Consider the following 26,899-nt stretch of genomic DNA (forward strand, 5'->3'; position numbering starts at 1 on the left):
TGACACGGTATTTGGTTTTAATACATAAAGACAAATCTGATTAAAAAACACAAACAAGAGTAACAGAAGATAGCAGGATTTAATACAGCTTCATTATTCCTTTTTGTTTGGTTGGTGGGTTATTTTCAAGCCACCCAGCAGTCCCTGCGAACCCAGGGAGGTCACCGAGTTTCTATTCTGTAGAAGACAGAGAAGTGGAATCATACTCACTTTAACATCAGCTCACTACTGAAGAGTCTTTAATTGATTTCACATTTCAAAGTGTGAAGTTCTGCTCTGACTTTAACCAATAAACAGACTAGTCATTTACTTTAAAAAGGCAGGGTATTTATTTTTGTGAGGAATAAAAATAAACTGTGGTACAAGTGAAACTTCATGAACAAATACATTTAGAGAAAAAAGACACAGTGCTCCTCTGAACACGGTACAATTGTTTTTAAAGCAGTGCATTAACGAAAACGACGTACACAGCCATCGCAGCACAGTCAGGAACGTGGGATTTCTTCCCCCATAATTTTATACAACTGTCCCTCAACAGTTACACCGACAAAAACAGCGACGGACAGAAACAGCAAACACGTTTACAATTTTCAGTTGAGCACTATGCACAATTCCAGGTATGTTCCTACCAAGATCAGCTTGCGGGCGACAGGAAAAGTACGTGTGTGTGCTCAGTTACGTACGACTCGATCCAGTGCTACAAGTTACTCCAGTAGTATGCTGCTACGTTAAATACAGATGCATATACATAGATAAACGACAGGAGAAGAAATCTAGGTCAACCAGTTTTACCTACCCTCCTTCCGCACTGCTTCTGTCGTTCAGAGGTGCCGAAAGGACGCGGTGCTGTCCATTAAAACACTCGCCCTAACCAACCACACCGACTGCAGCGGGCACCGACCTGGCTGCGCTTAGTGCTAACAATGCTTGCGAAAACACGGACTTCAACATCACCTGGTTTGAGACATTCCACATCTAAATTAACCAAGTGCTGTGTATTAATTAAAACAAAGCTACTACATTCAGAACAGATTCTCCCCCCCACCTCCGCCCCGAGGCATGGGAAGTGCCTACACGTGCAAGAGGGATGGTGTGTAAACAAGGAGTAACTGCGTTAGGTCTGCACAAAAAACGACCCCAGCACCCAAGGCCAAGCAGCGAGGAAGGGGAGAAGAGCAGAACAGCAGACACATCTGGAACTCCCCTGGTCACCGGCGAATATTCGCTCTGAAATAGCGCCAAGGAACGACCCCTTCGGGGGAGCAACCGCCAGGCACTGAAGCTACCCAAAGAACGAGCAGTTTTGCCAGAAAGTGAGCTGCAGCGGCGCCTGGGCACAAGAGCTCTCCAAAATGCTCTCCCTGCAGGTGCCGTGGCTTTGAGACATGCACGGGGGCCTTTGGAGCGCCTCGTAGGACTCGCCACCTCCAAACCAGATGGGAACAGCAGACATGGGGCGCCTCAGATTGGAGATTTCCACCCGTAACCCAGCAGGGCCCAACTCAAGGCAGAGATCCTGCCAAGCTCCGCGCACCTTCAGCTCCCAGCAGATCTCCCTGGCCAGGACGCGAGCAGCTCACGGAAGCAACCTGAAGCTCACCAGCTACCTTCAACAAGACTCCATCTCCATCCTAGTCAGGGCAGCTCTACGTACCAGCGAGCACCCACACAGCAGGTGGATTCTTCTTCTAAGCGCTTAAATGAAAGGCATTCACTACGAGCAGGAACAGACTATGCAGCTAGAGGTGTATCACACCTCTAGGCTTTCACAAACTGCTTTTTCTCTCCCGTGAAAGAGGGCCGACTGAGAACTACATCTGTGAGCAAACCCGTTATTCCCTTTTTTTCTGTAAAGCAAACAGCACCGACTGGATTTTGTCTACCACAGGCGACGACTGCAAAACAACACGCAATTTAAGAATCCAGCACTGTGAAGTTCACGTTAAGACATTTCAACTGAGAAATAAAGCTACACAAGCCCCTCTTCTACTTCCGAGGAGTAGCTTTAACGCAGAGTATTACAGGCCCTTGCCCCCTGCAGCGCTATTCCTGTTTGTAGCAAGAGAGGCACCGTGTACAGGCATGAAACCACGCTACCACAGAGTATCTCGGTAAAGCAAGAGGTGCTCCAGAAAAGGTCGAGTTTTTAAGCAAACAAAGCCCATCCGCAGTAAACAGGATCCCTCCTCCCTCCCAGATCTCCCCGTCAGAGGAACCCAAACGGAAAGCAGCAAGTTGCACTGTTCACTTAACAGCTCCAATTACAGTTTGTAATTACAATTACAAAAACAGTATGCGACTTCACAATGCACCGAGGCTCCATGAGGAACAAATAAGTTACAGTAACTCTTCACCAACACGGTGCTTACAGAAGGAGATTCCTACCTAACAGCTTTCAGATGTCCTGTAACACCTTGAGGGAACACGGAACGAAGTCACTCACTGCCACAAGCTGGGCCCGGGCTTCCCGCAAGGCTCCAGGAAGCCAGCCCGGCTGCCCAGCGAGGGCACGCTGCAGCGCTCCCAACAGCTTCTCATTTTTGGTCTCGAAACACTCAGGAGTTACCCTCAAAACTCAAAAGCTTCTAGCTAATCGGTTTATCAAACAAATAATCTCATGGAAAGCCAGGAAACCCTGGAATCTTTTCTAGCTCTGTAAACTCACAGAACCAGCAGGAATGATTTTTAACATGTTGCAGACTTTGACCAGGTTTGTATATATTAAATCCAAAAGGTTTAAAAAGACAGATCATTACCTTTTTTTCTTGGCTAGGTTTTGCATTTCAAAGTATCAAGTCATCCATTGTTTTGTTACTGAAGTGAAAAGCAGCAAGATTACTAAAAGCTTACTAATACTTTCAGTGTCTGAAGTGATCTTTTCATGGTTATATGCACCTGTAGTAATATTGTAGTCAAGAAGGATTTGTGGAGACGTCAGCATCACATTTTAGGGATAAGCAAAGATTATTATACTTTTTTCAAGGTAATCAATGGTAATTCAAAAGACAAGGCAATGTGTAAACATTTATAGAAACCTTCTGCAAAATGTTTTTACACAACGATTAACCAATGGCATGTCTAAATCGTTCAGTAGTCAGTCAAAATTCTCTACAGTTCTGTATCTCTAACTTTCATTAGAGAACACATTAAAAGAACCGATGGCATCTAGAACAACGGGTCCTAAGCAGCGCCTGTCTTGGTCTCGGTTACCATTTGAGAGCTCTCTATCTAAGCAGCCGTGCACACTACCCGCTACGCTCTTTTACCACCTAGAAAGAAAAGACAGGGTCATTCTACCACATCCATACGAAACAGGCTCCAGACTGCAAAGCACACGTGTGACATCAAGCTTTTGCACCACGAAGAGGCCAAGGGAAATCACCTCCCCAGCACCCTGCAGGGGAAAGCTGCAGCAGATGCCGAACCCCGGGTATCTAGAGCAGACCGATCAAGACTCAGGGCACAATCTCTTTGCTTGAGGAGTACGTGGAGATGGCAAACTTCAAGGGCCGACAGATTATCTAACAGTGTTAGGAGCTTAGCAGATCTCTTTTTACGACCAAAGGGACTCAACAGCAGATGCTCATCTTGAGATCGAGAAAAGATGCATTCAGAAACGTGCATCCTTCAAAATAAAACACATAGCTGTTGCACGACGCAGGATTTTTGATAACAACAAATTTGAAACATTTGCTTAAGCTGATCTGGTTCACTATTTTATGCGCTAGTTTACAAATCAATCGCACACTGCCGTTCTCTCACTGCTACCCACTGCTAACAGCTATATTACTTGCTTTAAAATTGAAAAATCTGCAACGTTAACTAAAGTTTCTCTTTGCCACTCTTGGCACTGAAGAAACTCTGTATTCTCAGGTATTACCCCTTTTTCCTTAGGTCTTTTGATATACTTAATAAAATTGTGTATTTTCTTACCCAAAGTGTGACACTTGGGGGAGTTTGGTTTTTTTTTTCTTTTCTACTTCATCTTGAACACCGAAACCAACCTGGTCATTTCACCACGGGTTACAAGCCTATGGACAATGGCTATTGCATTTTACAGTGCTATAATGGAACATTTCTACTTTTTATTGTAGATTGGGAAGGCTAACTTAGAAAATATTCTCAGGTTGTTTCAAAATTTTATAAAAGGGAAAAACTGATTTTAAGACCTAACGGCAGGGTCTAATTTAAACAACAGGATCCAAAAGAAAGCAGAAAAGCATCTCGAATTAAGCCGCGCAGAGGGACCCTCTGTGCAGTTAAGCACATCTATAGAAGCTTGTCCAGAACAAGTGCTGTGGAGCAGCTTTCCTGGGTCACCCGCTTCCCCGGGGAGACAAGCCCTCACTTCTTCGCAAGACTGCTGCACAAATGGGATATACGCCTCCGTTTCAAACCCGTGACTTCGAGCTTGTATCTCCGGCTGAGACTACTGCAGTTTACAGAAACCAAGCAGCGGTAACAAGCGCTGGAGCCACAGCCACGATGCCCACTTCTCGTTCCAGTAAGGGGTCACATCCCAGCTCACGTTTTGTCACCAGCTTCCCAAAATTACAAAGCTCACTGCCATGAGAGATACTGTTCATCTCACCGTGTCTTCACAGCACAGACCAAAACATCTCTAAGGTTCACGTAATGTTAACGTCCACTATAAGCACTCAGCATGCGATGCGATGCAATCATTTGAGGCCCCATATTAATAACGGAACACACCTCATCTGCCATTACTGCCTCATCGACAGATGTGAGGAAAGCACATCAATGCCAGCTAAGAACAAAGAGTTACTCTCTTGCTTCCATTTAACGACGATCATAAAACAAGAGAGAAGAATTCCATATAAATTTTTTCCTATCTTTTCTCATTTCTAACCCTCCCTCTGTCAAAAATTCATGTGTTACATGCAGTCTTTGTGGCTTGCTGCACTCTCTCTGTAACTGAGGTCCATAAAAGCTTATTGTTTGAAAGGCTGGCTTAGGAAGAAGCTGCTAAACTCAGGGGATCGGCAAAGATCCTGGAGAAGCTGGCAGCAGATAAAAAACCTTGTTTAAAAATACTGACTACAAAGAAGACCAAATACTACACACTACACTAATAAAAACAGTACATCGCACGGCCAGGCATTAAAATGGTCTCCATAAAAAGGCACAGGGGGGTGTTTTTGTTTAACAAATATGCATAGGAAACAAAAAATGAATCCGTTCTGCCACAAGGTGAGGGTCCATGCAGAGATTCATTCACAGTTAAGAAAAGGTTGGGTTCTTTATCATTTTAAGATGAATGGAAATTTTTTATCATTTTAAGATAACCTTGCACCACCACTGAGAATAAATGGATTGCATCTTTCCTACGCCAGTTATAAACTCCGCACAACTGCTAAGCCCCAGGTTAACCGGCCAAGATTTCTTTCAGCTTGAAATACCAGTACTAGCAGGCAGTCGTAAACCTTGAACACGCATCGTGTTTCCACCGAAAAATCAGGTTTACACTAACTCAGGGCAGCCTCCTGGGCAGCTCTGTACGCATCTTCATCCCTCCAGCTGCAAAACGATGCAAACCGAACCAAAGGCAGACTGCACAGCTCCCCGCAAACATCGGCGCTCACGCTTAGCTGTAAGTGGTCAGGGGGTCTGCGCCCTCGCAGCGGGGCACAGCTCCCCGACGCCTCACCACCGCAAGCGCCTGGTTCACTGAGCGCAGTTCCCAGAGCTGATCAGTGGTGCCGAGGCTTTCCATCCTTAGCTGCCGAGTCTAAAACGTCGGCGGTGTCACTAAGATCACGGAGCTCCTGGTGATGAGACAGGTTCTCTTTGTGCTTTTGGTCCACAGCTGACATCGTATCTATATCCCCTGCGGAGGCACCATTGCTCAACACCGGAGGTGGCTCCCCTTCGTAACCCTGAGGAGTGTTGAGCATCGGTGTTTTCGAAGCAGCGCTTCCTACTTTAGAAAAGAGGCAGGCTTCAGTGGGCAAAGGACCATCAAGGAAAGGAAGTTTCTACACAGACAAAAAAGACATTAAAAAATGAATGCAAGCTATTATTCCCAGATGTCAGGGATACAGAAAAAACCAACTGTCATCCTAAGTCCTGTGTTAGTGCCTCTTTTTCAGCTCCGTAATCCAGCATTAAAGTACATGGGCACAGATCCTTACATGTTTCATACAAAACATCATTTAATTAATAAAACTAATGTGTTCATCATTCACGTTAACATAGCAAAGGACACTGGTAAGTCTTCTCACCGGTATATTATAGATGACTCTTCTACTACTGTATTTTTAGGGGGGTTTTTTTGTTGGTTTGTGGTGTTTTGGGGTTTTTTTTGGTGGTTTTTTTTTTAAATACTTATAGAAAGGATATTGCAAGTAGAGCCTTGGGTGTAAAGAAAAGCCACCCCACTGTGGTTGGTTGACCATGGCTGGATGCCAGGTGCCCACCAAGCTGCTCTATCACCCCCACCTCAGCAAGATGGCAGGAGGGAGAAAATAAGATGGAAAAAAATCCTCATTGGTCAAGATAAAGGCAGTTTGATAAGGCAAAAAGCCAAGGCCGTGCACGGAAGTAAAGGAAAACAAAAGATTTATCCTCTACTTCCCATCAGCAGGTGGTGTCAAGCCAAAGGTCCCTTCCAACCCAAAGCATTCTATGATTCTGCGCAGGGCTTCAGTACACACAGCACTTGCTCCAGCAGACAAACGTAGTAATGGATGCCCCGTCTCCCCTTTCTCTTCGCTTTCATTGCTGCGCAGACGTCGTACAGCACGGAGCATCCCCTCGGTCGGTTCGGGTCAGCTGCCCTGCTGTCCCCAGCCCACTGGTGAGGGGGGAATGCTGGCGAGACAGCCCTGCTGCTGCGGAGCGCTGTCTGTCTTGCACTGCTGACACAGATACCTACATCTTCACATAGATAAACATAACCTCTGGGGAATCTGAGCAGAAATGACCAAGCCGTGAAGTGTGTTGCTGTTTATTATTCTGGGTTGAAGGAGCGAAACCGGTTGTTCCGGACACAAGATCTCTGCCCTCCAATACCACAGAAGAAAAGTAGTAAATGTGCAAGATTCCCTGTCTTGTTTTAGCAACGCGCTTCAAATCTGAGGTAGCCACTCTCAGAGGATAATTCAGCCCACACCATCCAGTTACATTTTGGCCATTGCACGAAAGCCACCTTAAGTAACTCCACTGTGTTAATACCTGGTTGCTCATCAGTTTTTCCAATATGGCTTGTGAATGAGAAGGCGGGAAAGAAAAAATGTGGGAGTGAGCTGAACACAAGAATATTTTTGTATATTCACATTACTGGGGGCTGGGGGGAGGTTGAGAAGCAGGCCCTTTCTTTTCCTCTCTCCCTCTCCCTTGAAGCTTGCTGCGAGTTCGCTGGGAGTTCAAATCCTCATGTTCTTTTAACACCTGCTTCATTCAGAGCATCAGAACATCATGAGCCTGCAACAGAACTTGACCCAACACAGCTTCTACCCAGCCGATGAGGATTTTACGTAAACCAAACCTATTTGTTACAGCTATGTCATTTAACCTCTCATTTTTGCCCAGCTCTGCCCAGCGTGTTGAAACAATTGTTCAGTGCCAATGTTCAACCCCAGTTATATTTGCCAAAACCATCACATGATTTTAAATATTACTAAGATTCAGGACTCACATTTTCCAATTCGGATGCATTGTCTTCCAGTTTCACCTTCTGGCTCATGCAGCTTAGCAGGCGATCCAATACACGCTGTTTTGGATGCATTCCTTTGTCAAAGCGATTATACATCCCACACCAAAACCTCGAGAACAGGGCGAGAAAAGAGAATCAGGCGATCAATTGTACACTACCGGCCAACAAACTAGATGCTGTTTCAGAAAAAAAATTTCAATAAATTGAGAATAGCAATTGATTTTAAAAAACTGCCATAGCCTTGGATTATAAAATTCAGTATCAACGGGCAAATTTTCATAAAGTTCAAAAAAACTTCTGCAGATTTAAGTACTTCTTGCCTTACAACCTGCATGCACTGGCAGCAGGTATTAGCGTAAGATGAAAATACACTTTTTCTCCAGCAGACTCACTGGCAGCTTGGGAGGTGCACCTTAAAGTCCTCAGTTTGCTCCCCTACTTGTATTAAAACCCTTTGTCCGCCAGTAACCACACACAGCACTTCAGAACACACTTGCATCCCTCTGTGTCTCAGCAGGGAACAGGAGCGAGCCAGAAACCAGCAAAACTAACCACTTCAGCTGGAGCACCCCGGGCAAGCAAACAGCCACGGCAACAAGAAATCCCTTCTTGTGAAAAGCACCCAGACTGCGTAAGCCTGGGTGTGACTGGGCACTGAAATTTCTCTTCGAAAAAGACTTCCTTAATATATATTAAAAGCAAGAAAGCAGGAACTTTCTTTAGCAATTGCCTACTCTATCAAGTAAATCTGACAGAGCAGTCAGAGTGTGTGTGGGGGGTCTATCCACACATCTGAAGTTCTTCTTTTCCTTGCCCTTCCCCACACCAAAGAAAAAGTATTATTTCAAATTACAGGATCTGAACTTATTGAGCAATTACCTGTGCACTACTACTCTCAGTCTATGGATAAGGAAGGCAGGAGAAAGGTAAAACAAACCATGCTAATCAGTGAAAATTTATTTTATTAAACCTGAATTACCAATCTACTTTAGAATGAAAGTAATTCCCCCCTTCCTCAATAAGCAACTTACTGGAAACTGAAAGGTAGCGTGTTTGGCTGAAGCTCTTTGTAAGCTGTAAATCCTCTGTACAAAGGATTTCTCAGTTCCTGCTTCTTCTGTAAGAGGAAAGGCCACAGAGAATGCGTCTTCTCAAAGATTCTGTCAATTACAAATAACATCTAGTCACTAAAAAAAAGAATCAAGTTGAGTGAATTAATAAAGCTAGCTGTTCTAAGTAGAATTAGATTAAGGGAGCAAAGAACTATTTTTACACAGTAGCTGATTAATGTCATAAACACAAGATACATCACTGAGGAATATAAACCATTTAAAATGGACACTCTCCGGTCCACAAGGGATATCTGCAAGTTATGACTGGTCCAAATTAAAACTCCTGACTTTGGGGATGTAAGTTTTTTCACTCTGTAGAACACAAGCATCTAGCACGACAATGCTACCCTTCACCAATCCACAATTACATTAAAAACACAAACAAAACTTGCCCATTTACTGACACTTAAAGCCATTTCTACACTATTGGCTCCATAAACCGCCAACTCACTTCAGATCCTCGCGCTCCTTATGGCAGGTCCCAAGGAAGTTGCCAAACTGGCAGGAGTAGACATGGTCATGGATTTCAAGCAGGAAACGCTCATTAAACTCAAACGCGCACGGCAACTGCTGCATGAGCTGCCAGACACATTCCACGAATTGAGTGAAGACAGGGGATACTTCTTTGGGGTCACCATCCAAATGGCCACACCTGGAGAGACACAAACAAAACAGGGTTCAATCCTGTCTCACCCATCAAAAAAAGAATCCCCTTGCCACTAAGCAACTGGGAAGTCTTCTTCACTAGTAGAATAAGAAATTGTTCTGCAGAGTCAGAGAACGCCAGCGTGGTTTATTTTGCAGCAACTGCATGTTGACACGTGCCACCCTCAGCATTACTTGTTCTCCAAAGGTACCTGGTAGAAGCGACAAGAATTGAACGATGTCCCTTTCTCTAAAGCAAAAATCAGCATTGGAAGAGCCTACACAACAGACACGCAAGCATCACAAGAAATATTTGTGAAACAGGAACCGTTTAGTCTATGCTATGATGTTAGCACAAGGGAAAAAAAAGGCAGTACTCTCCAAAGAAACATCTACTGCTCGAATAGAAGAAACTAAGGCTCGTCTTTAATTGGGGAAAAATGTTGACACTGGTGGGATTCTGTCTGTCTGCTAGGAACAATAAGAAACAGCAGGAGACAAAAAGCGTCCTCTATGATCTTCTACTGATGTGAGAGTATTTTATGGTGCAGGCATAGCCACAATGGGTGGCAACAGTCAGAACAATCCCATTATGCTCTAAGAGGACATCAAGAATGAAATCCTGACAGGCAATTACTCAGAAAGAAAAAAAGAAAAAAAACTCACAGAAAACCCCAAAACAACTATCAAAAAAATTTTTTAGAGTTTCAGATGAAGTTCAGAAAAACCCTACTAGTTCTGCAAAAATCTAGCCAGGGATCTATCGGTCTTCATTAAAACCCATTACAGAGGAAAAAACAACCAGAAAAGGAGTGACAGCGTTTCTGGACAGCAGCCAACATTCTGTTGTACTGTAATGAGTGTTCTTTCTTACCAGAAAAGAACTGGGGTAGAATCCTCCTTTTCTAGGATAGGATATAACCTGGAAACCCACAGAAAGGAACAAGGCATCCCCAAAGTTAAGTGGAAAAGTGAAGTAGGATTTCTTATGACAGAGATCTAGCTAATCAAATGTTCTGATCCCAGCCACAACACCCTAAGAAGCAGCATGAAGGAGGACTGATTCTCCTTGGAACTGAAAGGCACCAGCCACCACTACAAGAGGAATGATTACTGGAATAAAAGTTTGTATACTCCATCAATGCTGAAATTCATGCCTCAAGTACTTTTTGTATCCCTTGCCAAGTTCTTATATTTGGAACAATCCTTTATAATAGAAGAACAGGAGCTGTTGGGTTTTTCTTCTGGTCTTAAAGCAGGAAAGGCCAAAAGAGTCCCTAAAGAAGCAGAAACAATGACCGCAGAACATTTATTTGGCCAATAATGACCAAAGAGCAGTTTACCTTTGACTGCTTCTTATATACCAGTATAAGGGTGTGCATATTGCTTATTTTCCCCAGATACGCTTTAAGGAAACAGCTTTGTTTTCTTACTAAAAACAGTAATCAGTTTCACATCGAGAACAGAGCTTCAATTTTTAACAAGCTAATATCACTGAAGAGACTGGTCCCTTCCCTCCACATATTCTTTTGGACCAGCTCAGTTTCTAATTTCTATATAGTAAATGTATTTAAACATGTTATCCCTACTAGATGTAGGCTATCAATTACAGGAATTACAGCATTTTTAATTTGCCTAGAGAATGGAAGTCATATCGGTTTTTAGCGCTATATTGCGCTCAAGTTTACACTTTGAACTTTGTAAAAGTCCTGAAAAACATTAGCTGAGGTTTTCTTCCAGGAGATGACTGCAGAAAAATTAGCATGTCTTGCCAGCACGTTAGCACTCCTCGTGTAATACACATGTGATTTTACAGGCAGGAAAACATTCAGAATTCAAACAATTTGTTCAAGACTGTATGATTTTGTAAAGAAATGAAAAAAGCACTGATGAACTAACAACCCCAGCAGATACTGGCTTTGTGTCACCAGCTCCAGTATTTTCCAAATCTTCTCTCCTCTGTCCTGTGTCTTCATTTAAACTTTTCATGGGAGTACAAGAACCTGAAAACACAGTATTAGTTTCACAGCCAAGCCTCCACCCAGCCACTACACCCAAGATAACGTTCTCTTCTTACCTGTGTGAGAACTTGTGGCCCATTGAAATCCACTCCTTTTCTATTAGAACCTTCAGTTTCAAAACAGAGGTTAGAAAAAGAGCATTACTTTGTTTAGAAAAAGCAACATGAAGTCTTTGATGTTAAACTCTCAAAAGGTTACAAACACTACCTGCTGACCCTACTGTTAAGAGTATACCCACAGAAGTCAACGAAAACAGTAACAGTGATCTACAGATTGGAGCTATCCACAGTCACCAGTACGTCACTGTTGGAATAAGAAGTTATTTCAAGCAAGTCTAGTGCTATTTTGAGGGAGTCTCTATATTGTTAAAAATCCTAATATACAAACACACTGAGCTAAAAGAATTAACAGCTTAATATTAAGCTGTGTACTACTTCATTTTGGAAAAGAGTATCATGATATTCAGCAAAACAAATCAGCCACTGAAATTCAACGGATGTTTAACACACAAATAGGAATATAAGAAGTACAGCTGCGTATTGAGGAGCTCAGGATGAAATCAGAAACACGACACAGCTATTTCTCTTTTAAATAGAATGCCTGTGCTACATATAAGAAAACAACAAGGAAGCAGTGTTTTCCTTCAGCACATCTCATAATGAACCAAATGACTGATGCTGAATCCATTATTACTTGCTTTGCTGAATCATAGTTAAAGATCAATTCCTGACAGCATCATCCAGAGACTTAAAGAACAAAAGGCAGGCAGAAATTCACAGCTGAGTTCTTTGCAAACTTAGGTTATACTGCTTTTCAAATTATTCCATTCTTTACGCTTCTGTGGCATTCATTTAGGAACAACCACTGTGGCAGGATTTGTGCAAACACATCATCTGTTCAGAGGACAGAAAAGCATTTGCCTGTTTTAGTTACTGCTCCTGTTCCTAACCAAAACCACGTTTCTTAGTTCAGACAGAACTGTCCAGAGCACAGCCAAAGCCCAGGCAGATGTTTCACATTCTGATGTCATTTTAACTGTGAAAAGACTGCAGTATAATCCAGAAGCAAAAATAACAACACTAACACAGAACGCACGGAAATGGTCCTAGCAGTGCAACGCACTGGAGAGAGCAAAATTTGCATTGTTCTGATTTCAGGGTTTCTTCTCAGGAACTCTTCTGAGAAAGAGCAGCAGGCTGTCTTTCAGGTATTTAACAAAAGGAGATGAATGGAAAGATAACATCACAGATTGCAATGTATTTATGCAGTGATGGCTGTAAGTAGGAAAAAGCCTGCAGTAGAAGAAAACAGCCAAATTCATTTGTAACAGCATTAAAAAAGGTCTTAATGACATACTGAATTTACATGCTATTCAGGTTATATGCTGCCCTGCGCACAAGAATTGAGTACACCCAATTTTAAATCCTAGCAGATAACAGACCATTCACTGTAAGTCTTAAAGGACAGGTGGCTTCACCACTTTTCTGTGGATTGCTGCCAGAGTTGCATCCTTTGCTCACTCACCTCTTGCTGAAATGCCTCATTAGTGGCTCTCGCGTGGACATTCAAAGAAACAAAGATTTGGGAATTGTAAATCAACCACTGCCGCTGTTTTGTGCCTGTGCTGTTCAGAGCAATTAAAGCTTGTTTTTAGAATCAAAGCTGCTTTTATATAGGTCACCTACTGTTTGTTCCAGGAAATGGCCTAAAACATCTAATTAGGGCCTGTTTACATTTCAAATCCAGGAAGTGCTTTTTATTTTTGAAATTCCAACATTCGTGTTCTTACCATGAAGCCTTTAAAAGTCCTATAAAACGGGTCTAAGAGGAGACTTGCCAGGGAGCAGACCTGCGCTGTGCGATCCCACCCGTCAGAGCAGTGGACTAGCACACTCGCTTTTTCATCTTTCACAGCCTGTGAAGGAGAGAACAGAACCGGACAGACAGAACAGTTCAGAGCAGCTTTCCAGATTGGTTACCGTAATTAAAAGCTATCCCTTCATCTGCATTTATCTGACTGGCCTAAAACCCAAGAGAAGAATTTGTCGTTTCTCATCTGGTCCATGGAAATGCACCACTTCCGGGCACGCAGCCATCAACCGACAGGAGACCCCAAGGAGAATAAAATGTTTTCACATGCCTTGTCAGCAACGCAGACTGTCAAGACCCTCTGATCTCAAAATGCTCGGCCTTCTGAACAGCCAGGAATTCTCTGTTCCCTTCTCCAAGGAAAAATTTGGTGGATGAGTAAAGAATAATGATTGGACACATGGGGAGTAGGAAATTCTCAAGAAAAATTAGAAGAGCTCATCCCAGCTTCCTCCCATGTGCATCACCTTCTTCCCCTTGTAATGGTGGCAGAAGAGAAACAGAAAATAGCTTCTTGCTTGCTACGTGGCAAAACTTTGAGAAAAGACAACATCTACAGAAGGCCACTACTCTTGCCATGTGTTGCCTGCACGCCCTTTACTATTACTGAAGAGCCATGTGCCTTAGTGGCTTTTCTCTTTTTGCCTGACCTGCAAAGCCACAAGCTCTGCAGAAACGAAGACTGCATTGAATAATCAAAATTAGCAGTCCCCATACCACACAACCAGGAGAAAATAAACCGGTCTAAACAAGGCCCCATTTAAAGCAGAGCAGTTCAATAACTAATGAGCACAAGGTTACAAGTTGATTGCACTACTAAATATGTGTTATATAAAGGTCACTTACTCACATTCTGTGATTTTGTTTCAAAGGAGCTCTCACAAAGTCTAGGTAACGGCTTGTTACAACCCAGTGAACAGGACAACGCCCCAACCCCCACAGCACTTCATCTAGTCGCAGAAAGCATCTAGGAGAGCGCCAGCTGGGTAACCCACTTCATGTTCTCCAACTGCACACTTGTTTTTGCGAGCTGAGGCCAACCTGAACAGCAATGTCTTCCCACCTCCTCTCCAGAGACAACTGCACAGCCTTGCAGCAGTCCCTAACAGTCAAGCATGTATTTTTTAATTCACCTGCAGGCTGGAGTACAGTTTTACCTTGGCAAGAAAGACACCTGCATCCATCACAGCCTTAATGTGCCGTAACCAACCTGAGTTCTCCAGCCCAGTGAGGAAATCGCTCATTGAGGGGGACTTCACTTCACACACTAAGAACACAAACAAAGGAATTAGCTGATACTCTGTTTACAACAGCTCTTTTCCCACCTCCTCATTATCTCTTCACAGCAACAAAGCTGGTATATCCTAGTAGCTAGCGCTTCCACGCTTTTTAAGTGTCAGCAGCAATATCCTGTGTAAAAGACACAGAAACTATGGGTTGCATACTTGAATACACAAAGCAGAATTTTTTAGGTGCAAGAGAATTTGAGGATCTGAAAATACCCCCCTCTTGTTTTTTTTAAACAGTAACTCATTTTTTCATCCGAGTTTTTTCCAACAAAGAAAGTGTTTAGTGATCCGCTACTTGACTATAAATCACCATCGCACACACATCTAACAATCACCAACATGCAGTCACCATCACAAAGATCTGAAGAACGGAGAGTTCTAATTTAGTGAGAGAAATAACACATCTAACCTTGAAGGCAACTCAGATGCTATATTGAAACCCAGCACAGAAAATACTTATAGTAATACACCTCAACAGTCCATCAGTACCAGCAAGAGAGATTTTATCACTGTCAAAGAAGAATATGGGAGTAAACAAGTATTTATTCTGCCTCTTCTTCCACCACAAAATAAATCTGCCAGGAACAGGCAATTGAGGACTTCTACTTGTGATCAGGACAATCTCTTGGTCGTGCGAATAGCCTCATTTTTCTCCAAGGTCACCACGGATCCTGCACTGCCACCTGGCCAGGCAATTGGTAGCATCAATTATTCAACTATTTTGAAGCAAGATGACTATTACGCTGGTTACTACAATATTAAATTTATATTTTGAATGACAGCACTTGTATTGCATTTCAGAAAACTAAGCGCAGGGACCAAGCAGAACAATTCGCAACATCTACTCTGCCCCGTCCCGCAGCATCTGCCGGCGCGAGGCTGGTAACAATGCTGGAAACCAGCTAGCAGCATACGCTGGTTTGATCCAAGCTAGACCATCATTTTTAATGGAACTTCTCCAAAAGCACATTAGTGAAAATGTGCACCTGATTCACCTCTCAATCTCCAGTGGCTCAGGTATGTATTTCTTCCGCCTTGCTTTCCATTTTTCCCCTAAGATCGTAATCTCACAGAGTAGCTTAATTACCTGACCTACTCTGCATTTTAATGTATTAAAACATTAATTTAATACATTTTAATGTATTAAACCCAAGTTCAGTTAAAGAAAACAGAAATACATGAAAAATAAGAACTATATGAGATTAAAGTCCTTGGAACATCATGCCAAAACTTTATTTCAAATCAGAAATACTATTTGACACTGAAATACTCCAAACTAAACACAGCAAACTCCATGCTCAACAGCCTATGCTATTTTCTTTCAACAGATCACAAAGTAACCATGATAATATCTTCATGGTAAACTGCAGAAATTCTCTAGCCACCTTCTTTTAATTCGCCACTTTTAAGAAATTCACATTTTATATAATTAACACAATTACAGAATGTTGTTAGTATTAGTTGCTAGTTTTGAACCACTATAAAAAGAAGCACAATAATAAATAACATGTCTAGCAGGAAAGCATTTTAACAACATTAATACTTTCAGCCACTTCAATACAGCAAAGGAAGATACTGATCACTTCTCTGCTTCCATCACAACACCCAAGTCCACACGCACTTGTGGACGTGGGATTTACATATTCAGCAAAAGGTTCTGCCCAAAAGCAGACAAGGGAAATGAAGACTGGCCACTTGCGCGGACTGCACCTACCTTCCAGGAGTTTCTGCAAGCTGTTCCGCATCACATGGATGTTTTCTATGCCAATAAATTTGAAGCGAATGTTATCATAATTATCTTCATTCTCATAACCCTTCCCAGCAGCTCGGTTGGCCATGGCATTTAACTGTCAAATTCAAGGGAATGGGAATAGGGCAGAAAAGGCAGAGAGAAAATTACAACAAACAACACACAGCAATAAATGAGTCTGTTTTGCAAGTCGTCCTTTTTTTAAAATCTCCCAGGAAACATACTGAACAGCTTGTTACTCGGATGGACTTCCCCACCTCCCAGACATTGCTTCCAGCTCTTTCACTAAAATTATGCCTGTGCCTCCAGTCCATTAATCATATGCAGAGACTCATTAAGACCCTGGATAGGATTTCCTAGGGTAGGCAGTATCAAAAACGTGCCCAATTTCATAATATTGCTGTCATCAAACCAGGCAGAGAGACATTGAGTCTGCCTTAACTGTGAAGCTACGTAAAAAGTTTCAGAAAGAAGCATACGAAAGTAAAACTAGGAAAGCCATTTTTGCGAGTTAACATACATACATGGTGGTACAGAAATAGTAAGAGAAATCCAAAGCTTTTCACAGACATACATGCACAGATGAAATAAAGCCACCTGAGGGAAACATAGAAATATTAAAGTTGAGCAGAAAGAATACAGCAACCAACTGCAACCGCAGAAAAGAAGTAGAAAAGAAGCCAGCGGCTCTAACCCAGAACAGTTCAAGAGCTACCAGGCAACCTAGCAGCGACCAAAAAAAGAGCACCTCAACCCCCCATATATTAATTCAGGAAGACGAGTGATTAGCCTCCGCAGAGAGGAGGGAAGAGTCAGATATGGTACCTACATCTTTAGAACAATTCAATAACCCTAGCGCTTCAGTTCTACCATCCAGGGTAAGACACACTGTGTTAGAAGGAGGAATGGGACCAATTATAAATTCTCCCTATTTCACCAAATACTTTAGAACAAAATTGCCATGAATGATAGATTTCAGTGGAACATCTCTGCTACTGGAAGCTGTCTGTGCCAAAAGAACAGGCAGCGATTGCTATAAACATATGTACAATTACAGAATAGGTTACGTCATACTACAAAAGCCAAAATACATCTTTAAATAACAGGTGAAACATTCCCTGTTTTCCCAGAAACACTTTGTCCCTTCTTGCCCATAGTTTAACTAAATCTGTAGTTTCCATAAAATACCTGCAATATCTGAACAGTGAAGCAGGTTCTCAGAGAGCTCAATTTTCAAATGATCAGAGCACTTTTAAATCTTCGTGTTTACATAATTGTGTACTGTGAAAATCCGTGTTTTAATTTGCTTATACCGACATTCCCAACCAACATGCTTAGAAGCCAATCACTTGAATTGTTTTCTAAATGCAGTTCCTCACGACGACAATCATTAGAGATTTCATTTTGCGAGTGTTTCCTCAATATCCTGTTACACAAACACCTCAGCAACAAAGTTCTAGCCCCATAGAGTGGCTACGGACCAGAAGAGCTGAACTGCATTAAACTTCAGGTTGCACATCATGAGATCATTTGTGCTATTTTTTACAATGGCAAAAAAATGGAGGAATTGCTTTCTCAATTGTTATCAGGCTCCATACAGCCCCACTTCCTCCCGGGTCTGCTGATAACAGCACTTCAGCCTCGTGGAACTGAATGCTAAGGCTTCTCTCCAACCCAACACATTCAGGATCTAGCTCTCTGCGGGGAAAGTGCTTCACTGTCTCAGCCAGCTTCAAGACTGCCAGCTGCTTCAGGTCACCCTTACCACAACCTCAACCCAGAACACTCCAGGAGTGCAAGCATTCTTAACAGCACTTAACATTGCAGTTTTATTATGCACAAGCATTTGTCACATTGACACACCGAACAAGGAGCCTGATAATGGATTCCTGATACAAGGCTGACACAATTTAACCTAATTCAGCCTAAGAGAGCATTAGCAGAGCTCAAAGAATGAACCGGCAACAGCATTACTAATTCAGATGCAAGCTTTGAAAGTAGTCACAAACCCCACAGAGGTACCTTTGGCCTTGTGTCTACAACATACATGAAGGGGCTCCCGGGGTTGGCTTCTCTGATCGCCTGCAGCATTTGTTCGTCCTCCAGACAGCGCGCACTGAACCCGGCGAGAGGCTGGCTACAACGACATATGGCAGCCTGCAACACAACAGCGCACGTTGTTCTGCTTTCAGACCGCCTCTGCTGCACTGCCCCAAAGAACACCGATTTGTTGGTGTTAAGCGTCCTACTCTCTGTTCCACTGAACACCTACTACTCAAACGGACATACAGAAATGCTTCTGGAATATTTCTCAAAGCAAGACATTTGGGAATCTTCAGAAAACAGCGAAGCTAAGGAGCTCTGCTGCAAGCTTCACTGCCATGTTCTCAAACCCGCTATGCTCCATCCAATGACCAGTAGCCCAGATGCTACCGTATCTCATGTTTTCTACTTGGCTTCTACTGTCCAAACCATTCTTATCCACAACTTTGTTCGTCAGTGTTACCGTTCCATGCTCAGAACTGCACTGAGCATGCTTTAGGGAGATTTCAACAGTTGCCAGCACAACTCCATACAGTTGCCCAGGTCAGGGCACACTTCCTCAGGAAAACAACAATTTGACTGTGACAGCATTTTCCTAACATCTGCATCTAAAACATTGCTGACACAGCAAAAGTTAAAAATTTACATTCTGGTCTTCAGTGGAAAAAAAAAAAAAAAGCAGCCTTCACTTATTCTGAGCTAGAGAGAATTTATTTCAGGGTGGTTCCTCCTCTTTAATACTAAGAAAACCTAGCTGAGTTAACATGTATCTTGTTAAAATATTATTCCATATAGCTAAACAAAAGATTAAAAAAAACCCCACCACGTAACAAAGCATTGCTAAAAACTGATAAAAGATAGGGAGCTTGGAAAGTTTGTGCATTTTGACAGCTCTGGATGCATCCCAAGTGTTTGTCTTTAACTAGCTTATTCTGTGACTCAGAACAAACCAATATTAAAGCCATTACGGGAAGCACAGTTGTCAAACGCACAGTTAATCTGCTCTAATAATTAACTCATTCTTTCCTTTCACTGAAAGGGGACTGGACACGAAGGGGAACCCTCACTCCCCACAAAGACAGCAGACAATGAACAACTAACATTGTTTTCTTTATATAAGTAAGAAAGCACCGGAATCCGCCCTCTGCTTCTGAACCTTGAGCTTCCGATCACCACCGCCTTATTAGCAGCTCTAGGCACCACGATTTCTGGAGGATATGTGTTGCAAACCTAAGCGAGAAGAAAAAAATCCAGATATTAGTACTTAACAATTCAAAATTCATGAAAAAAATCACCTTTAGCTTATGATCTATGATTTAGAAACAACAGGAAGAGATTGTTAGCCGTAGCGTATCCAACATAGCCCACATCTAAAGTTCCAAGCCATTAAGATGCATTTAGAAAAACACCACAGAACAGGCACAAAACAAAACAATGTGGTAAACAACCAATTTTGCAATTGAACCTAAAAAATGGACTTCACAGTACACAATACATACTAAAAGGAAGTTCCTTAAATCCATGCATTTTTATGAAAGTTTCTAATTTGTCACAAAAAGAGAAATTAAGAACCACCAGATTCTAAAAGTTCCCTCTAAATCTTCTTCAACGTGAAATGAGCTTCCAGCAATCAGGTAGCATCCTCAGAGACCAGCTTTATCCCTTTTCCTCAAACAAGCACAGTCTTTCCAGCACGTACTTCACAGATAAGCTACTCTGCAAGTCTGGTTTTACTTCAGGCTTGAAAATTTTAAAACATATGCTGGAAATCCTGAGGAAATTACAAATCACTGGCACTTGAGAGTTACAAACCAGCAAGTAAAGCTTCAAAGTGATTAACGATTTTAGATGCCCTCATTCAGATGCCCTGATCAGCTAACAGAAAAAGCACCTCTCCCATCATATCTCAATTCAGGCATCCAAAGATACAGTCATTTAAAAGTACCAGTCACTTCTGACAGCACAGGCTTGTATTTCTTCAACCCAAAACATAACAGGAAAGAAAACTGGTGGGAGAAGGGATTAAAGACGGAATATACTGGTTATCTTCCTCAGAGTTGTTTGCTTTGTCTTTCAGACAGAAAGTCTGACTGTACACCACATCGGAAGAAATAAAATGGGAAATAACGTGAAGCAGGAGTTTGAGTAAGCTTCCTGAAAACTGCTTTCATTTAGTGTTGTTTAGATCCAACCTGGCCTTACAGGGCAAAAGAGAAGAAAATAACAGTAGCAGCCAGTTCAGACTGAAATGACCAAGAGCCCTTATTTAGCAGAAGATCCAACCAAGTAAGAAAAAAAATGTCTGTTTTCAGTTACTGTTTTTTTCCCTCCTTACCTAGTCCCTTTCCACTCCGCCTCATCCCCCACCAAGCCAAACTGCTGCCATGTATTTCTCCTCTACACATCTGCCACCAGCCTGGTGGGAGAGGGTTTGGAAATACCAAAAGCAGCTACAGGTACTTCAGGTTTTTCCTAACAGGTGGTTTGATGTTCCTCTAAAAAAACAAGTATCTGGTCCTTTGCCAGGGGGATCAAAGCAAACCAAGGTGACTCTGCAGCTCTGTTCTGTTCTTCCATAGCATCATTATCTTCAGCTTCACATCAAGACAACACTGCTTTGATTAAAATCAACCGAGCTCATTCCTCCCCAGAGGCACCACTTCCTTGTGCAGCAGTAGAAGGACTACTGTAAGTCATTAATAACAAATACAAGATACCACACTAAATGGCTACTTTGGGCAAGAATTACCTCATAGTCTTTATTAACATCTGTTATTTCCCAATAAGTGTTTGGGATTCCCATACGCTGGTAATCTACTTTTAAATCAATCAGCTTCCATCCAATCTCCCGGTTCTCTTTAGACATTTTAGGATTGTAAGAAAAAGCATAAAGCTCTTCGGGTTTCACTGGGAAGAGGAAAGAAAAAAATTAACTGGTTAGAGATAAAGACATACGGAGAGGTCAACACTTCTTCCTAAAGGCCATCTTCTGGACAAGCACACTGTGCCAGCCAGCGAGCTGTAGGTGTACCACAACAGGTACAAGGACTGAAAAAAAATTCTTCAGTCAAAAAAGATCAGGAGACTTCAAAATCACTTACTGAAGCAGCCAGAGGGCTATGTCACTGTACCGCACAGCTGGCTATATTTTAATAATAGCTATTTTCCTTATGCTTCTGCCTCCTCAAAGATCAGAAGCGTGCATTTTTATCACTTTGTGTACTTCACCACTCTAAGCAAGCTCAGACCGACTCTCACGCCTTATATAAGCACATAAGATTGAGTACTACATAGAGGAGTATAGATATTTAAAATTTCTCAACCTCACATTTACAGGTTTTCATTCAGGGTAGCACCAAGTCCCAGCAATTCATATTGCAATCCTCCAGAATTTCCAACACTCAGTTCCCTCATGCAGGCACACACAATGAAACATTTTGTTAGAATTTAATTAAAACTTCAAAGTAGTAATTTTTCCCAACCAAATTATTTCCTACTGAAATTGCTGCAATAGGCATGTTGGACGAGATTTATATCATAACAATTAATCCATCAATGAAAGCATACATTAAAATATATATTTTCTGTGAAGAGTAATAAAACAGCTCTTGCACACCCGTAAGTTCATCGTTCAACAGTGAGTTCTGAGCCGCACGGAAAACTTGATAGATGCCCTGAATATTACTGTCAGCCCAACAAAAGCTTCGGGCTGTGTCTGACAAATGGTAATTTCTCCCTCCCTCCATCTCTACCATCCCAATTTCCTTCCCTCTCTTCATAAAATGCAAATCCAACCAGTAACTCATTCAGCTGGTTCCCAAGGCAGCAAGCGCTCCAGAGACAGAGCGAAACCTGCCAGAGTCTGATAAAGTAGCCAGGTTACCAGGCAGGTAACCCATAGCTGTCAGTCACAAATGTGCAAATCAAATAATTATACGCTCTACAAAAAAAACCATGAAGCATACATACAGAAATTTTAAAAAAGAACTGCCAAATTCCATAAAAGAACCAATGAAAGAGCTACAGCATATTACACAAACAACCACAAGACAAAAGAAACTGGTGTAATCCCCTGCAGTGACAGCTCCCACGCTTCAAGACACTACCTAAGTCTCCAATTTTCAAAACTGAAAGAACAGTGACAGCTTTTAAACATCACACAAAAAACTTGCCTGATACAGCATCAGAATTAGAACTTCAGAACTAAGAAAACTCCAAAGCTCAGAGCACAGGGGAGATGCTGGGAACAGACACAAGCCTTCACATCAGCCAAAAAAACCCACAAACTCAGCAAAACACAGACTGGTGCTATCACTTCCCTTCCGTTAGACTAGTGACATAATTACAAAATGCAATTACAATTGGCATCCTTACAGTAACACCAAACTCCAAACACTGGTTCACTGCAGGAGCACCCCAAAACCAGAAGTTGCCATAGACACAAGCCAGGTAGGAAACTCAGCGGAATGCTGTCCTGCAAGAAGAACAAGGAGCCCAAAGATTCATCCATGATGGACTAAAAAGCCGAAGCCAGAAGAGACCACAGGCTTGTGAGGATGTTTTGCTGGCACTCTTTAAGAGCGACTCCAAGCCAGTGCAGCCAGGGTGAAGCACAGCATTTCACAACTGAAAGAAGACAAACCACTGAAGCGCAGCCTAAACATGCTACCGGGAAACAAATGACAGATGCCAACATTTAAAGCTTTATTTGTGGGATTCCAGAATTCTGCAAACATCTCGATCAACTGGAAAGGGCAGAATTACACACGGCCAACAGCTAAGTCACAGAAATGACCAACAACGGCCAGGTATGGGATATGACACCCAGCACGAGTGCTACAAGAAAAAAGCCACACACAGCCTCAGGTGGGCAAATGAACTTTGCACAGGTCTTCAGAGTTCCTCCTGGTAGACCACCTAATTCCCACTGCCCCAAAAGATTTGTGTTTAGTGTAGAAGCAAATACCCTGGTCCACAGGGCAGCACTCTACTTACTGAGCCAACCCACACAGATCCTTCTCTGGGGGTGGAAACCGATTCCAATTTCACATCCTCTCCCTCCCGGTACTGACACCGCAAAACCAACAGTTTTGGCAGGCAAAGCCCTCCCTGCTGCTCAGATGAGCCTTCCAGCTTAAAGCGTTTCAACAATTTGCACAACAGACTCCCGCCCCACGTACCTGGTTGCGAGAGTTTAAGCAGCGAGGTATACACTTCGTGACAGTCACGTTCCTGCCCAATAACAAAGTGAGCCACGTGGAAGTTCTTGCAGTGAATAAGGAGCGGGTAGCCAGCCGTGGTCAGAGGCAATTTTTCTACAGCTGCAATATGGTGATGCAGAATCTGAAAAATTGGAAATAAACAACATTTTTCAGAAGCCACCGATAAGGCTGCGAGCAGTACAAGCAGATTTACAAGTTTTTGGAATACTATCAGCTATTTATGCTTAATTGCACCTAACTAGCAGCAGAAGATGAGTTTATTTGTGATATTTATCAAACAAATGTAATAAACATCCAGACTGTGCATCCAAAGGCTAGATAACTAAGCAGAAGATTGAAAAAAATACAGACATATAATAGAAATTACTTTTAGAGATTAATGTGCAGCTCGGTTTTTCTGGTTCACTTTGCTTTCCCTCCACTCCCATATGCAGTATATTTTGTCCTTCCCATTTTACTTTAGAATTAATAAAAATGGCTGCTCATTTCCATGCTACTTTTGTACTTCTAGAAGCTGTAAATTCAAGTTTGGTGGCTTGGTTTATTGAGTTTGAGATCGGAAACTAGACAAGTTTTTTACGTTGCTGGAACTAACACTCATTCAGTGAGTGACCTTTGTGAAGTCACATCACCGTTGTGTTCATTTCCTTCCAAAACAGCTGTTTCTGTTAAGCATTTGCTATCAAAATGCTACCTAAGACCACTACAACTTCGGAATTCACCAAATCTGTTCATTCTGGGTACGAGATATGAAGTAATTTTTATACTTCTCTTTAAACAGATTCCAGGTATCACAACATACCCATGTTTCTTTTCTGACTTCAGCAGAAGCATCTACATAGATAAGGTGGGTAGCCGTCAGGTATAACGTCCCGTTTGCTGCCTTCCTACTTGCATAGCGATCTAGTAATTTCACATTTTCAACCTGCAACATAAAAAGAGTATGAAAAAATTAATTTAACTTTGACCAAGGAAGTATCTAAGCACCTGTAGCATCGTAATACACAACTCTGGAAGACAGAAAAATGTAGGAGTTCAAGTCTCCCCTGCAACACTAACTCAGCTGTACACTATAAATTCAAATTATTTGTCCATCAATCAAAGCTGGAGAGATTAAGCAAACAGCCACAGTTTAGCACCAGCGTGAATAGCAAGATTACTGGATTTGTAGCCAAGATGATCACAGTTTATTACTGTGCAATGTTGCAGACATATTAAGTCAAAGAACTGCAGAAGAAAAGACTGCCCACGTTCAGTATCAAAGCATTGCTCTGAAAGAAACAGCCCCCTCCAGTCTGACTTCCAACTGCTCAGTCACTATAAATGAGTGTTGGGAGCTACATCTTGTGACACACTGCCTAGGCACGTAAGCGCGTTTCATAAACCACACCAGGCGGGTTAATAAAAACTTTTAAAAAATATCAGCACAGACATAATAAGATATTAAAGTTTTTTTACATACATGATTGATTTTTTCCTGGCCTATCTGTGTCTTAATGAATACACCTGGAATTTTTCTTTCAGCATTAAGCAAAAAAAAAAAAAAAAAAAAGGAAAAAAGATTGGAAGGCTGGTGAAAACAAACAGCTTAACAGTATACAATAAATCAGTTCTGGGTATTGAAAATCTAAGCTTCCTCACAGGGCCACTGGTCTGAGATAAACCACGGCAAACGTCAGCCAAGAAGCCTGAAGAGCAGAGGGCTCGGCTGGACGTCCTCCCTGTATGTAAGGTTTCTCAGCAGATAAAACTGTTGCATCTCACACCGCCCCTTTGCAGGCCCCCAGAGACAAGCAGGGCCAGCCAAGGCCCTCAGGCACCAGGGTACGGAGCATCCCCAAACTAAACAGCCGAGAGGATAAAACCAAACCAACTACAGCAGCCTCTGTGGTGTTCAACAGTCCGTCGCTCCGCAGCTGGACACGCAGCTGCCCGCAGTAAATACAATTTTTTCTAGCTGCCATGAGCAGAGCATTCCCAGAGCTCCTGTTTCCCTTGATTCAACTGAAAAAGCACGTTTTGGTTCGCTTACTGGGACCGAGAGGCCCTCCGCGCTTTGACACACACCAAGTTTACGTGACTCGCACCCAAACCACCTCCTGATCAGTATCCTTACTAAAAATTTCCTTCCCAACACGGCCATACAGTGAGAACCCCCTGAACACCCCGTCAAGCGGGTTTCAGCCTGCCAGGCTTCTCCCTGACCCCCTGCGAGTCCCTTGAAGCACAAAAAAAAAAAAAAAAAATAGCTAAGACCCCTCGCTCGCTGTGATTAATCACGGTTTTAACCCAAACCCCTGAAGACGCAGGGCCCTGACGACAGCCCCGGCCGAGGCCCGCCGCCCGCGCAGGGGCTTCACCTCAGGTGCCCCCCGCGGGGAGGCCCCGGGCGCCGCGGAGGGAGCCCGGCGGGACGGCGGCCGCTTACCTTCGGGGTGGTGATGTGCTCCATGGCGGCAGCGCCCGCCGTCCCCCGGCCTCAGCTCGCCGCGCCCGCGCGGCCTGGCCTCCGCGCCGCCATTTGCAGGGGGGCAGCGCCCGGCCCCGCCGCAAAGCTCGCGAGAGGCCCGCACGCGCGGCGCCGCGGCCGCCATCTTGGGGGAGGGCAGGGGGCTGCAGCAGAACGGAGAGGCCTCTCTGAGGCTGGCTGCCCTGCCCTCCCACCATGATGTTCTCGGGGGATATTTCAGGAGGGGAAAAAAGAAAAAAAAAAAAAAAAAAAAAAAAAAATCACTTTTTTCGTCAACGCGTAACGCCATGGGCTTTGGCAGAAGAATTGCCCTCAATGGGTAACAGGCTAGCGGTGTTCCCTGCTGACACAAGGCAGTTGGAGGCACGTTTGGCCATAGAATCATGGAAAGGTTTGGGTTGGAAGGGGCCTTAAAGTTCATCTGCTTCCAACTCCCCTGCCATGAGCAGGGACATCTCCCACCAGCCCAGGGTGCTCAGAGCTCCATCCAACCCGGCCTTGAACCCTGCCAGGGAGGGGGAAGCCACAGCTTCTCTGGGCAGCCTGGGCCAGGGCCTCACCACCCTCATGGGGAAGAATTTCTTCCTAATATCTAATCTAAATCTGCCCTCTTTTAGTTTAGAGCTGTTCCCCCTTGGCCTATCACTGCACACCCTCGTGAAATGATACACACCCTTGTATTAATACTTAGTACAGGCACTTAACAGAACTAATAATACCTGTTTTATCTGTTTTTCCTATATTTCCATTTCAAAGCATGCTGCTGCCTTTCGTGGATACCCACGCTTGATCCTGAAGAACTG

At 43.1% G+C, this 26,899-nt stretch overlaps 1 protein-coding gene across 2 annotated transcripts; it reads right to left on the reverse strand.

The window, feature by feature from the left end:
- Positions 1–26,159, reverse strand: MTMR8 (myotubularin related protein 8). Of its 2 annotated transcripts, none has more exons than XM_075435150.1 (14): positions 26,055–26,159; positions 24,429–24,551; positions 23,585–23,747; positions 21,154–21,311; positions 19,506–19,634; positions 18,384–18,518; positions 16,326–16,458; positions 14,480–14,589; positions 13,243–13,368; positions 11,510–11,559; positions 9,239–9,439; positions 8,707–8,835; positions 7,658–7,784; positions 1–5,996 (listed from the first exon to the last, which is right to left on the reverse strand). In XM_075435150.1, the coding sequence occupies exons 1-14, from the start codon at positions 26,076–26,078 to the stop codon at positions 5,712–5,714; spliced, it is 1,893 nt and encodes a 630-aa protein (XP_075291265.1). In that variant the 5' UTR covers positions 26,079–26,159; the 3' UTR covers positions 1–5,711. The 2 variants fall into 2 exon arrangements, with proteins under 2 accessions (XP_075291265.1, XP_075291266.1); XM_075435151.1 differs by having other exon boundaries at positions 5,865–5,941.
- Positions 26,160–26,899: the final 740 nt, after the last annotated feature.

The sequence above is a fragment of the Opisthocomus hoazin genome, chromosome 14 (genome assembly GCF_030867145.1).
Source record: "Opisthocomus hoazin isolate bOpiHoa1 chromosome 14, bOpiHoa1.hap1, whole genome shotgun sequence".
In the NCBI taxonomy this organism is placed as follows: Eukaryota; Metazoa; Chordata; class Aves; order Opisthocomiformes; family Opisthocomidae; genus Opisthocomus; species Opisthocomus hoazin.